The sequence below is a fragment of the Choloepus didactylus genome, chromosome 18 (assembly GCF_015220235.1).
Source record: "Choloepus didactylus isolate mChoDid1 chromosome 18, mChoDid1.pri, whole genome shotgun sequence".
NCBI classification, from domain to species: Eukaryota; Metazoa; Chordata; class Mammalia; order Pilosa; family Megalonychidae; genus Choloepus; species Choloepus didactylus.
This window is the reverse complement of record NC_051324.1, coordinates 71180480-71193595: the sequence shown is the minus strand read 5'-3', so window position 1 is coordinate 71193595 and position 13116 is coordinate 71180480. Positions and strand designations below refer to the sequence as shown.

The following is a 13116-nucleotide window of genomic DNA, read 5'->3' as shown; positions in this document are numbered from 1 at the left end:
TGAACAGCACTTTGCAAACACACTTCCTCTGTGTACCCAACAAGAACAAGGTGTCGGCGCGGAGGACGAGGTGCCACCCAGGAAGGCTGTGGGCAGCATGGGCCCAGGGCCCACAAGGTGAGCAGGGGCTCCGGGGATAGGGTGCCTCTGCGCCTCCCCATCCTTGCTGGTGGTGAGTGGCCAACCCTACACTCACCTCTGCAGCTCCTTCAGGGAGATGGTGACGCGCAGACTGTGGCCCAGGACGTAGAGAGCCGCCAGGATGTCCGCCCACTGCACCATCTCCCCCAGGGGCCCGCCCTTCAGCACCCGCGGGCTGAACACGTCCCCAGACTCCTCCGTCAGGAAGCCGATGTGGACGAGGATCTGGGTTGGGGGACACAGGGGGTCAGCAAGGACGAGCAGAGGCACTTGGTCCTCCACCGCCAGGGCTCAGGGCCGCGACACCCAGCCAGCAGCAGACACCGTCTCCAGCGTGGGCTAGGGACTCCTGGGCAGGTGCAGGGCCCTAGGGGCAGAGCCGGTGGGCTGGGCCCCGTGGACACACAGTCACATCCTTGCTCTGGTGCCTCAGTTCCAGTTAAAAAAGGTAGACAACAGGGAACACAGACATGAGATAATTTCATGAAATGATAAGAAATCAGAAGGGCAAGACGACAGAGTCGTGTGGATAAAGGACGAATGAATGAATGAACGCGCCAACAAACCTCCCCAAGTGGGCTACAGATATTCCCACATTCCAGGCCACTGCTATGACTTTTCTGCTGGACAAGCACAAGATGCATTCGGAATGCAGAGCACTGGGGGGTGTGCCGCTCAGCCCCCCACCCGGAAACATGCCGCTTTTATCTCTCCTGACTCCGCCCTCCCATCTCTTCAACAAAGCTCTTCCAAGCCCCTATGCTGTGCCCAGGGGAAGCTGGGGGACCCTGAGCAGGGGACCCAAGCTCTGTGGGCTCAGCTCCCAGAAGGATGAGGACGACAGTGGTACCTGCTTCTGGTCCCTCCAGACGCCCCCCAGCTTCCGCTCCAGGCGCTGGGCGGCCAGGGCCCACTGTGCGGTGAGACGCTTGGCGCGCTTCTTCATGAAGATCAGCGACTCCTTCCCGCTGCCCATCAGCTCCAGGAGGTGGGACAGGTTACTCCGAAAAGCTGCCTGCAGGGAGGCCAGTGCCTTAGGACTCTAAGCCCCCAGACCCACCGCACAAACCCACCCCCACCGCTGCACGGGGTCAGGGGCTGGCCAGCCTCTCGGCACCCTCCCCGGGAGGCGGGGGCCTGCTCTAGCTCCTCCTGCCAGCGCCAAAGCCAGGGGTCCTGATCTCACTCCCCCAGCAACCAAGCCCCGGCAAGCTCACTGGACAGGCATCCATTAACCCCTGTCCCCAGCCCTCTGGGGTGGGGGTCGGCGACGACAGTCCCCAGGGATCCCAGCCGGTACAGCAGAGGTCAGAGCCAGGGCTGCCTTTCAGCCGGGACAGAGGAGCTGAATGCCCTGAGCAAGTTAAGCCACTGTTAAATGAGATCGCATAAGCACTGCTGGGAGATGTGGGTACTAAGTGACTGGCACACAGAAAGTCCTCGACAGATGATGGCTGATGTGACCACGACAATTCAGGCCAATAAGGGGGGACCTTCTGGGCCCTGGCCTGTCCCTCAGGGAGGCCCAGCATTGCAACATCTCACAGACAGACAGTGGGACGGACACTGCCAGGGTGGACACCTCCCCTGCAACACGAAACACAGACATCCCGTAGCAGGAGCAGCCTCATTCTGCCCAGGGGCTGGGGGCCCCCCTGCTGACCCCAAGGCCAGCTGCCCCGTCCACCAGCCCCCCCAGCCCCCCTGCCTCCCAGGCCCACCTGGACTTTGGGGGGGGGCTTGGGGGCAGTCTGGGCGGCCGTCTGGTTCCTCCAGGGCAGCGGAGGGCAGAACCACTCGACCTCGCTGAGGTAGATGAGAAATGAGCACTCCGTGCCGTCCACCCCGAAGAAGGCGTAGCAGGGGTCGGAGGTCCAGCGGGCACGCATCCACTGCAGAGACAGGCAGGCCTGGGCCAGGGGCCAGCACCAGCCCCCCAGACCCTCAGCGGGCTCCCCCCTGCACACAGGGCCCTGGGGACCCTGAGGACCCCCAAGACAGGGTCTCTGGGGCCCACGCTAAAGATGCAACAAGGGGCAGAAGCAGAGAAGAGACCCTGAACCAGGAAGCTGGCCCCCAGGACCTGGCTCTCGGCCCTGATCACTGAGGACCCCAGAGAAGGCAGGGCAGGACCACCACCCCTGGGGCCAGAGAGAGGGGACCCTCAGTGGACAAGACCAGGTCAGGACTCAGGAGGGCAAAGTTCTGGGGCAAACAGCCAAAAGGGGCAGCAGCCCAGGGCCTGGTTCTGTCTCCGCTTTTCTTTGTTCCTGGGAAAGCGATTCAGCTGGAGACCAAGGTGAAGGAGAAGCAAGGGCTGGGGCCAGGGCAGGGCACGGACAGCCCTGGGACAGTCATGTTGCCACCAAGGAAGAGGAGCTGCTGTGCAGACAAGTGCAGCAGCCAGAGGTGGGTCCACAGGGCTCAGTCCAGCTGGCTGGGCTAGGAGAGATGGGCAGGGGGCAACTGGGGCCGTTCCTCTTCTGAATGTGCAGGAATCAGGCTGATAGTGGGATCACGTATATATTTAATAGCTCATTTTCCATAAGAAAATAATGAAAAGCCCTGAAAGCTGACTCATCCTGAAGAATCTGAGTTTGTGGGCCGGGCAGGGGCCTCTAGCAGAGAAGCCGTGTCCCTGATGTTTGGCTCTGCCAGCTTGTGCCAGGGTCAGGGCTCAGGGCTGGGCCGAGAGGCTGGAGCTGTCGGATATCCCTGCCAGGAGCGGATCTGGAGCCAGGCCGGGGCCACGACCCCCACGAGAAGCCAGCTCTCCTTGTCACCCTCCACTGACCCGTCTCTGCCCTCCATCCCAGGCCTCACCTCCACCTTCCCTGAGCAGTCAGGGAACTTGGGGTCACTGAGCGCCTCACACTGGTCCCGCCGGCCTTCCGACACTGGAGGGAGAGACCACCTGGCTGAGGACGGGGGTCCGGTGGAGAAGCCCGAGGAGCAGCTGGTCCGGGGTGAGGGGAGGGGGTGGGGGCCTACACACCCCACGGCCGAGCCTTCCCACCGAGACACAGTCCATTTGCCTGGGGGTCCCTAGGCCTGGGTTGCCTCCCACCCTCCAAACCAGTAGGTAGGATCCCCGCTGCCCCATCCCTGCCCCAACCCTCCTTAGGGGCTCAGAAGCAGTGAGGAGGGGGCTTTGGGCTGTGGACTGGTTTCCCGAATGGCAGATCTCATGCACCCACCCAAACGTACCCTAACTTTTTCTGAGGGGGGCAGAGGTAGGGCCTGCAGCCCCCAGCCTGCTGCTCCCCACATCAGAGGAATGGAGGGGTGGCCCCGGAGGCCTTCCCTGGGTGGCCTCACTCTTAGAACTGCCATCCCCAGGCGTCAAGACTCCAGGTGCCTCCTCTGTCCTCAGCTCCCTCAACCCGGGCTGGGGGAAGGGGTGAACCCGAGTCGCCCACTGAGAGCCTGACCCAGGCCCCAGAGAGCCAGGCAAGCAGGTATGGGGAGGATACCCCTATTTTGCAGGGCCCTACCCAGCTGCCCCACCCCTGGACATCCCGCCTTCCAGAGGACCCCCTACCAGGTCACCCTCTCTGGGCACCCACCCCGGCTGTGCAGGAGCAGACCCCACCCCAGACACACCCCTCCCCACCCAGGTACTCACCCTCACTGTGCAGGAGCAGTCCCCACCCTGGGCACCCCCCTCCCCACCCGGGCACCCACCACGGCTGTGCAGGAGCAGACCCCACCCTGAGCAACCCCCTCCCCACCCGGGCACCCACCCCGGCTGTGCAGGAGCAGACCCCACCCCGGGCACCCCCCTCCCCACCCGGGCACCCACCCTCGCTGTGCAGGAGCAGACCCCACCCCAGACACACCCCTCCCCACCCAGGTACTCACCCTCACCGTGCAGGAGCAGCCCCCACCCTGGGCACCCCCCTCCCCACCCAGGCACCCACCCCGGCTGTGCAGGAGCAGGCTGTGGCGCAGGATCTGGTCCACCTTCACGGCGATGTCGGAGACATTCTGGGCGATGGCCTGGATCCGCTCCATGAGACCAGCCCCGGGAAGGGACCTGAGTGGGGAGAAGCCACGGGTGAGCCGGCCCCAGCTGGCCAGGCAGTGGGATCCCCAGTGCACCGGGCCCTGCACCCGGCCCCTGCCTGGGACCAAACACAGGGAAGGCTAAAGCGCCCTGGGGATGTGGAGCTGGCTGCCCGGGGCCATGTGCCCATCCAAGGCTGGCCTGCCCCTGCCTCGTGAAGACCCCATCTGCATGGCTGTCCAGGGACCTTGGGGGGTCACTCAGCCCACTTGGGGTCACGTGGCCTCCCCATGTCCTGGGGCTCCCCTTTTAAAGTGGAGAAGCCAAAGCCCCAACCTCCCAGAGCTGTGAGGACTGGCGAGGACAGGAGGGAAAGCGCACGGGGCAGCGGGGCTGGCGCGGAGTGGGCACCTCAGCGTTGGCGGTCGTGCCCGCGGCTGCTGGGGCTGCAGCAGGGGTCTGCGTCAGCCCAGGGCTCCCCGGCCCTTTTGTCCATTTTTGCTCCCGAGGTGTCTTTTGGATTTTTTTTCCTGCTCACCTCCCCCATGACATGTAAACACCACACATACACTGTGTATCTGTTCTGTAACATCTAAGATTTTTCTCCTCCAAGAACAAATTTCTGGGGTGACATCTGACATCTCCCCTACTGAGAACACATGGGTTCAACCAGGGAAAGCACGGGATGACTTGAATATCCCTTCAGCTCTGAAATAAGTTCCAAACAAAAGCTGTAGAACTGCTTTCCCCACCATCTGTCCGGACAGAGCCCCCAACCCATCCCCACCCCCCAGCAATGAACACTTCAGGCGCCAGACGAGGTGACCGTCGAGCGGGAGGCTGGGTCTGGTAGGGACAGCAAGGGTGGCCGAGGCAAAGCGTGGGGGCAGCGCAGGCCCGTTCAGAGACCCCGGAGCCCAACAGCCCCCGTCAAGCACCAGTGGGGGCCCTGCCAGGCCATCAAGCCTCTGGAGAGGACCCCACCCCACCCCACCTCCACCCACCCTGAAGGCGCCTCCTCTCTGCTCCCCAGCCACAGATCACTTGGCCGCCCCCACCTTGGGGCATGGTCGGGTGTGGACGGGCCTGAACCCCCCAAGGAGAGTGAGTCCTCGAGGACACGGCATAGCTTCCCTAGGCAGAGCCTGGCTGCATGCTCAGGGGCTCCATCACTGTACTGGGGTGAACAGTGTACCCCAAAATTCATGTCTACCCGGAACGTCAGTGACCTTATTTGGAAAGAGGGTCTCGGCAGATGTAATTAGCTAAGGTGAGATTTAGGGTGGGCCCTGAGTCCAGTGGCTGATGGCCGTAGGAGAGGCTGGGAAGCCACACATCCACGAGCCCGGCAGCGCCAGGGACAGTCACCAGAAGCCGGAAGAGGCCAGGAAGGACTCTTTCCAGGTTTCCGAGGTAGCACCACCCCCCACCGCCGACCCGATCCGACCCCGTGACTTCAGAGCTCCAGCCTCCCCAGAAGAGAATAAATTTGTTATTTTAAGTCACCCAGTTTGCAGCCACAGGAAACTAACACAATCTCCATTTGCAAAATTGAGGGAAAACCGTTTTTAACCTGTCACAAAAGAAGAGCTCACGTTCTACAGGCCACCCCCTGCTGTAAGGAAGTTCTTCTCTCCAGGCTCTTCTTGCTGAAGCCTCTGATACTGTTCTCCCCAGAGATAACGAACCATGAGGGACCTTGATTTTCAAGCTCTGAGTTAGTGACCCTACACATTATTCAGCTATTTAGTGGAAAGAGTGAGGGCTTTGGATTCAAATCCTAATGGCTCCATTTGAAAGCTATGTGACCTTGGGCAAGTTACCTAGCCTCTCTGAACTCAAGTGTCAGGCCCTCTAAAATCTGAAAAAATTTCAAGTACTTTTCAGAATTATTGGGAGGATTAGACAAATGCAAAGTGCCCAGCAAATAGTTGGTGCTAAATAAATGCTCCATATGTTTTTGTTCCCTACCTGCAACAGTCACCCCATTCCAGACAGGAAGTATCGTAAACCCAACTTCAGGGCAAAGCACTTTACTTTTTGGGGGGATTCAGCAGTTTTCATATAAGCGTTTTTGCATAAAACATATTGCCAGCATGGGCTTTAAATAGTACAGATGGCATCTGTCTGATTTAACAAGTTCAACGTGTTCAAAAGAGAACAACTTGGCGTCACTATTATTACACTGGACTTAGCATTTGCACAGCAGTTTCTATTTTCAAATAATATATGATTAGGCTTCTCTCCCTGAGAAGCTTTTTGAAAAATGGCAATTAAAGTAGATGCCGCGAGGCCTCAACCCACAGCGGATCTGTGGCCCAGGAAACGTCTGAGTAGAAAAGAAACGAGGGGGCTGGCTGGGGAGACGGTGTGCAGCTGTACCCACTGGCCAGGCCCGGAACAACCCGGAGCCCCAGTGTCGTCACTGTAGGGTCTGGCTGCAGCAGGGCCAACTTCTCCATCAGACCCTGGACGTGCTGTCTCGGGGCCCACGGTACTTTTAGAGACCCCTAGGAATGTGTTACTTTTTTCTAAAATCAGAAAAGAAATTAATTTGTGGGTTAGAAGAAAATGTTTCAATATGTAGGGCTCATATATTCGTCTTTATACCAGCACAGTCATAAAGTACAGTTCTTAATATTTTTGATGGGGGAAGGAGACCACAGAGTCATAAGGCAGCTCTGGGTGACAGGACTTTCCTGAGACTGTTACGGGGTGGGAAAAACATTCTGCTAATGATAATGATCCTGAAACAGCCAACAGGTACTAAGTAATCACTTGCCAAGCTCTTTATGTACAACTCATTGAATTCTCATGACAACCTTATAATTCCTTTCAGTGCCCCCCCCCCCATTGTACAGATGAGAAAACCAAGGCACAGCAAGGTTGAGTAACTGGCTCAGGGTCACACAGCTATTAAGTGGGAAAATCAGGTTTCCACCAGGCAGCTGCTGGGCCAAGCCACAGAGACACCCATGTGGCGTCCACCTGCTGATACAAGGTGTCCCCAGTCCCCTGTCCTCAGGAAGGGATGCAGCCTGTGGCCACAAGTGGAATGTTGGATTCAGGAAATCAGAAAGGGCTGCCCTGAGGCACAGTTGGGTTTCATGAAAAAAAAAAGAAAAATCCATTTCCCAGCCCCGACATCCTGGCAGGTGGCTCCAATAAGTGAGGTGAGAGGCAGGTGGGATGTGCCACCCCACAGTGAAGGGACCCGGGCCCCAGGGTCCACCTGGACCAAGGCTGTGACTGAGCAAAAGGACAGCCCCCCCCCGGCCTGAGCGGTGACAGCTTTGTGGCTGACACCAGGCTGTTCCTGGTTGGAGGACCACAGACATTTCCCCAGCAGGTGGCAAAGGGCGAAACTCCCCTGGCAGAAGGGGTTTCCCTGGCAACACCCATCCTAACCCCGGAGGGCCCATGACCAGAGTAGACACCTGGCTTCTGTCTGCCCAGGCAGGGGGAGCCTGGGGACAATGCCCTCGGCCCTTCCCCACTGTTGAAAGCACCCTTGTCTTCCTCCAACGGACACAAAAGATGAAGGGCCCTTGAATCCTCCTACTTGTGTTGTATTTTCATTTCTTCCCTTTTTTAACCTTGGTGCTTGCATTTGAAAGAGGATGGTTGCTCCCGAGGTGAGCCTGGCCCTACAAGCTTCTGGCAGGACGTTGTGGATGTATGCCCCAACGTGAGTCGGGAAGTCCAGGGCCATGGCGAGGAGAGGCTGGGAGTGGGGAGGCTGGAGATCCAGAGGCAGGGGCCAGGAGGAGAGCCCACCGTCTGTGTGCTCCTTCCATGCACTTCTACCGTGCCAGGCTCTGGGCAGGGGGGAGTCACCGACAGACTGCCGGTCCAGCCCCAAGGATGTCCCCAGTGGAGGCAATAGAGAGGGGGCAGTGTGGGGGGCCTCCGGGTGGGGGGACGCTCGGGCACCAGCACAGGGGCTCACTTCACCCACGGCCAACAGGGACGGAGCACCATGGGGGAGCCCAAGGACCCAGGCAATAAAGGGTTACATGAGCAGGCCTGGGCTGCCCACACCCTGCACCTTTCAAAGAAAGGTCTAACCCTGGCCCGGTCCTGGGAGGTGAGCTCCAAACCCTTGCGCTCCTGCCGTGGTGCTCCTTGTACACCTGGGGCTTGGGCCAGCCCGAGCCTCTGCTACAACGTGATTTAAGGTGGGGGCCCTGGGCCATGGGTATCAGCTTGACCTCTGGAGGGACTGGAGACTGAGGTCAGCCATGTGGGGGGTCAGCCATGCTAGGTGACAGACCCCCAATGAAAACCCTGGACACCAGGGCTCAGGTGGGCTTCCTGGCTGGAAATACCCACTGCCCGTGGGCCACATCATTTCTGCACTGTCCATAGGACTCCACTGGGAGAGGACAATAGGAAGCTCACCTGGTCTCTCCTGGGTCCCGCCCCACGCACCTCCTCCTACTGCTGACTTCAATCTCCACCCTTCCCTGTAATAAACTGAAACCCTGAGTGAGAGGACTTTGCTGAGTTCTGAGTCCTTCTAGAGAATCACTGGCCGGGACAGTGGTCTTGGGGAGCCCCAACACCCGGTCCCAGCGCCCTGCAACTGAAAGACCGGTGGGATGGGATCAAGGTTACCTCTTCCCTCCACTCGGAGGCGGCTTGGACCCCCACTTGCCTGGGTCTCAGGGCTGCACAGGAGGTGGTGGCAGAAAGTGCCCACCTAGGGCTCAGCCCCTAATGCTGTGCTCTGCCCTCAGTGGGGGTGGGATTGGGACCTCCCCATGGCAGCCCCTGCACACGGGAACCCGGGGCAGCCTCCAATGCTGGCCAGCTGCAGACCCCTTAATGGCCCACATAAGAAAAACGCTTCCGGAGAAGCAGACACTGGGACTTCACCTCCTGGGCACCCGGAGGCCAGCACAGGGGAGCAGGAGGGGGTGACCTGCAGAGAGGGCCTCCGCAGCGCTGGGTGTGGGGAAGGAGGGAAGGAGGGAAGGAGGGCTGCCCACCACCCATCCGGGACCTCTCCTGAGGTGCAAGGATCCTGCCCGGCGGCCGCTCCTTCCCCGCCACTCACTCTGTCCCCAGGGCTCTCGGCTCCACTTCCCATGGGTACCCACAGGCAATGTCAGAACCCAGGGGTCTGCGTAGGCACTGGTCTCTTACCAGGTTTGGGGAGCCAGAGCTCTCTGCAGCGTAACTGGCTCCCCGCCTCTGCCCCAGCACCACGCAGGCCTCGCGGAGCTCCTTCTCTCCTGTTCAGCAGGGTGGGGGGCAGTGGCACGGGCCCATCAGGGCGGATAACCCCACACCAAGAAGCCCCCACCCTCCTCGGGGAGCATGGGCACCGCAGAGTGCCTAGGAGGGGGGCAACGCTGCCCGGGACACACCAGGAGCACCGAAGCCCACCACCTGGGCTCGCCCTGCTCTGCCTTTCCCTCCGGGCCTCAGCTGCCCCCGCTGCCCCTCCCAGGCTGTTCGGCAGAATAGACGATGGAGGCACCTCGCTTTGCAGGAAGCAGCCGGCCTGGCGCACAGAGCCTGGCACACAGTTCATGGTTAGCCTCTCCCTGCAGTGACTGGGCTGATGATGGGCACTCGCCCGAGTCAGGTCCCACCCTTCGGGGCAGGATGACGCTCACAGCAGTTCTGTCCTGCGAAAGAATGGCCTCATCTGAAGGCAGCCAGTCTCCCGACGCTGGGGTTGCTTAACCTGAAGTTTAAATGGGTCAGAGGGGCAGAGGCCAGGACCCCCACCCCTTTGGAGGCTGACCCGGGTGCTGACCTGGATGGGGGCTGACCTGGGGGCCCACCAGGTGTCTTTCCCTCCCACTCCGGGGCTCTGCGGCAGGCCTGACCCGGGCCTCTTCCCGTCACCCTGCGGGGGCAGGTTATGCCAAGCCGGTCCAGGAGGCCACCCATGGGCACCCTCTAAAAGAGGGGGTGAGACTCTCCAGCCCCAGCCTGTAAGCTCCGGGCACCCTGGAGTCAGAGAAGCCCGAGAGTCCAGAACTAGCCGAAAGTTCTTTGGACCAGTGGGAGGGCCCCTCCTTCTATCCCCACTGGGCAGAAACCCCACTTGGAATCTTGGAATTTTTTCACACACATCCCCCAACAAAAGTAGGACCGTGCAGGGCAATGCAGGGTCTGGCTTGTCCCCTATGGGCTCTATAGCGGGGGGCCTGGGCTTTCCTGCCTGAACCCAGTTCCCTTATCTGTAAAGAACAGACATTGGGCTGCGGGTGGAGATCAAAGTTCCTAATAAGTACCCAGTAAAGGGTGGCTGTTATTATTTATCATCACCAACATTGTTGCTACTTCTGCCAGCTCTGCCAAAAGGCCACTGGAAACAGAGCAAAGAGGGCTAACGGGTGTCCTTCCTGGGTGTTCTTGCCCACCCTGCCTCGGGGAGCCACCCCTCAGGGTGACCAAACCTCTCACAGTGGCCTCCTAGGGGTCCTGCAGCCTCAGGAGCCTGCCCTGGGTTCAGCGTGTAGCTCCCCCAAGATCACGGGGTGGCTGAGACTTACAGGCCCAGCCCCCTCCTCTACAGACTGGAAACTGCCAGGAGGGTAAGGGCTTTCCTGAGGCCTCTGGGCACCTGCCCACCCCACAGCCCACCCCCAGGGCCACACATGGGGTAGCTATGCCCCCTGCCCGAGCCTCCCGTGGAAGGCTGGTGCAGGCCCACAGGCCGAGCAGCTCCTGTGCAGGTGCAGGGGCCTCCTGAAGCCGCCGGCCCTCAGGCTGACCGTGGGCACCCGCAGAGGCCGCTACCGCCACAGGCCACCAGCCTCTGTCCCCTCCGTCACCCGGGGCCGGGGCCTTGGAGCCAGGGCCGAGGACGGACCTTCCCCTCGGCCCCACATCACCTCCTTCCAACTCCAGACCCCGAGGCTCCTCCCGACCCCCAGCCCCCGAGGGAATATTCCAGCCCCTCTCTACAGGACACCGAGAGAAGGTTTAATTTCGCTTCCCTCCCATGATTTATGAGGTTGCATTCAATTAACAGGGTATTGATTCCCCAAGCTGAGCAGCCTGCTTGCTGGGAGCAGTTATTTTATTATGAAACTGATCGCTTTCCTTTTAAAACACCAAAAGGCACACACCCAGGTCCCTGCAGACACAAACAAGACACAAGCGAGGCAGGCGGGGAGGCACGTCCTCTGTCTTTCTGTCTGTCTCTCCCATCACAGGAGCCCAGACACCAAACCCCATTTTTACTGCTCTCCCCTCCCCCATCCAGAGCTCCCATCGATGCTGTGGGGGCTCCAAGCAGGTGATCAAAGGTCTGCCCACTCCCCAGGTAAGAGCAGGGAGGGTGTCCCACCTCCTGCCCCCAAAAGAAAACGAATAAACCCTTCCTAAGAACGGAGCTGGGTTGGGGGTTTGCAGCTTCACCACACGGAGAAGAGGTCCCTGTAGAGGAGCAGAGCTGGGTGTTGAGGCCGGCTGGGGGGCACCGAGCAGGACAGAGGCCCGGGTGCCTGCCCTCCCCCGCGACCCCCACCGTGGAGCCTTCTCTCACCCTGGGGGGGCTGAATCAGCCTCCTCACCCGGCCTCCACCCAGCACTGCATGATTCATCAATGACAACCGTAAGGCACCAATAACACCCCTGAATCGATCTCCTGGGGGGTCGCAGCCATTGCCCTGTTCACCCCCTTGGCACCTTCTCCAGGAGGAGGGCGGGGGGTGGGGGGGAGACATGTCCACCTGAGAGTCTGGTGGCTCCCCGGGCGGGCCAGGAGCCTGGATTCTTTCCTCGGGCCTCTTCGCTGCGTGGCTGTGGCCAGGCCCTGCCCTGCTACTGAGGGTCAAATCTGAGGCTTTCCTGTTGCCAAGCCCAGCACAGGGTCCGAGAGCAAGGAGACGTGGCTTCTGAACTCCAGCCCCAAGTTGACAGAGCAGGTAAAGGGCCCCGTCCCTGCCCTCGTTCAACCACGGACACCTGGGGAGCATCTCCCAGCCCCGCCCGGGCCCCCAGCCCGCCTTTGCCACCACCCCATCGATGCCCGCACGTGGCAGTGGGCTGGAGAGCCCAGAGAAGCATCCCTGGGTTTTTAAGTAAAGCTTTTCTTTTTTAATTTGGGAAAAATGAACCTCATCTCATTACCCAAAGACAACAATTTTGATGTATCTTTTGCCGTTTCTTCTGCACTATTTTATTTTTATTGAATTTCACAGCTGAAAATCCAATGCTATTTATAATTCTATAACCTGCTTTCTTCACATTTTCACTTAACATTAAAACCCCAGCATTTCCCACATAAACATGCTTCCCGATGGCTGCATAAACCCGCCACCCTGGGGAGGTGCCGTCATCGGCCGAAAGCTGCCCTCCAGAGCAGACGGGGCAGCCGGGCTCAACCTTGTGGATAAAACAGATAAGCCCCCAAGACCTCGATGTGCATAAACCTGGTTCTAGGGTTAAGGCTTGTCTTCTAAAATGGACTCCCAGGGAGAAATTACCAGGTTGAAGGTTTCGATTCGTGACCTGGGTTTCGATCGTCCGCCGAGGCAGCCAGCCTGCCCATCCCACACCACGGCGCCGTGGGAAGCAGCGTGGCAGTGACTTTGGATTCCCACCTGCTCCGACCTGCTCAGTGCGCACAACTGGAAACCGAGGCCCGACCTGTCAGGTGGAGTTGGCCGGAGGCACCTGCGTCACTTCCATCTCCCTTCACAAGGCGTGACTGGGCGCATTTACAAGTTACGAGGCGTGCGCTCAACACAGCACCCAGGGGCCCAGCCACCCTCCCTCCCTCCCTCCCTCTCTTTCTTCCACTAGTACTTAGGGAGCACAAGAATGGCCAAATGCCTCTTCTTGGTGCTGGGGGTACAGACGTGAAACACAAAAACCCGCCCTCACGGACTCACATTCCAGCACGGGAGACAGACTACAAGCAGGTAAGTAATTAAAATGTATAACACCGAGAGAGACCGGGCAGGTGGGCCCCCAGACTGACGGGAGGACTTGCGCTCTTT

At 59.8% G+C, this 13116-nt stretch overlaps 1 protein-coding gene across 1 annotated transcript in view; it reads right to left on the bottom strand.

Annotated features, from left to right (window-relative positions):
* The window catches only part of MGAT5B (alpha-1,6-mannosylglycoprotein 6-beta-N-acetylglucosaminyltransferase B), a 73406-nt gene that overhangs the window by 39751 nt on the left and 20539 nt on the right, over positions 1–13116 (bottom strand). Inside the window, exons 4-8 of the mRNA XM_037809966.1 lie at positions 4062–4177; positions 2965–3038; positions 1863–2033; positions 992–1156; positions 197–366 (exon numbers count right to left, since the gene is read on the bottom strand). Of these exons, the coding sequence (XP_037665894.1) occupies positions 197–366; positions 992–1156; positions 1863–2033; positions 2965–3038; positions 4062–4177 (696 nt within the window). The remainder of the gene's footprint in view (positions 1–196; positions 367–991; positions 1157–1862; positions 2034–2964; positions 3039–4061; positions 4178–13116) is intronic.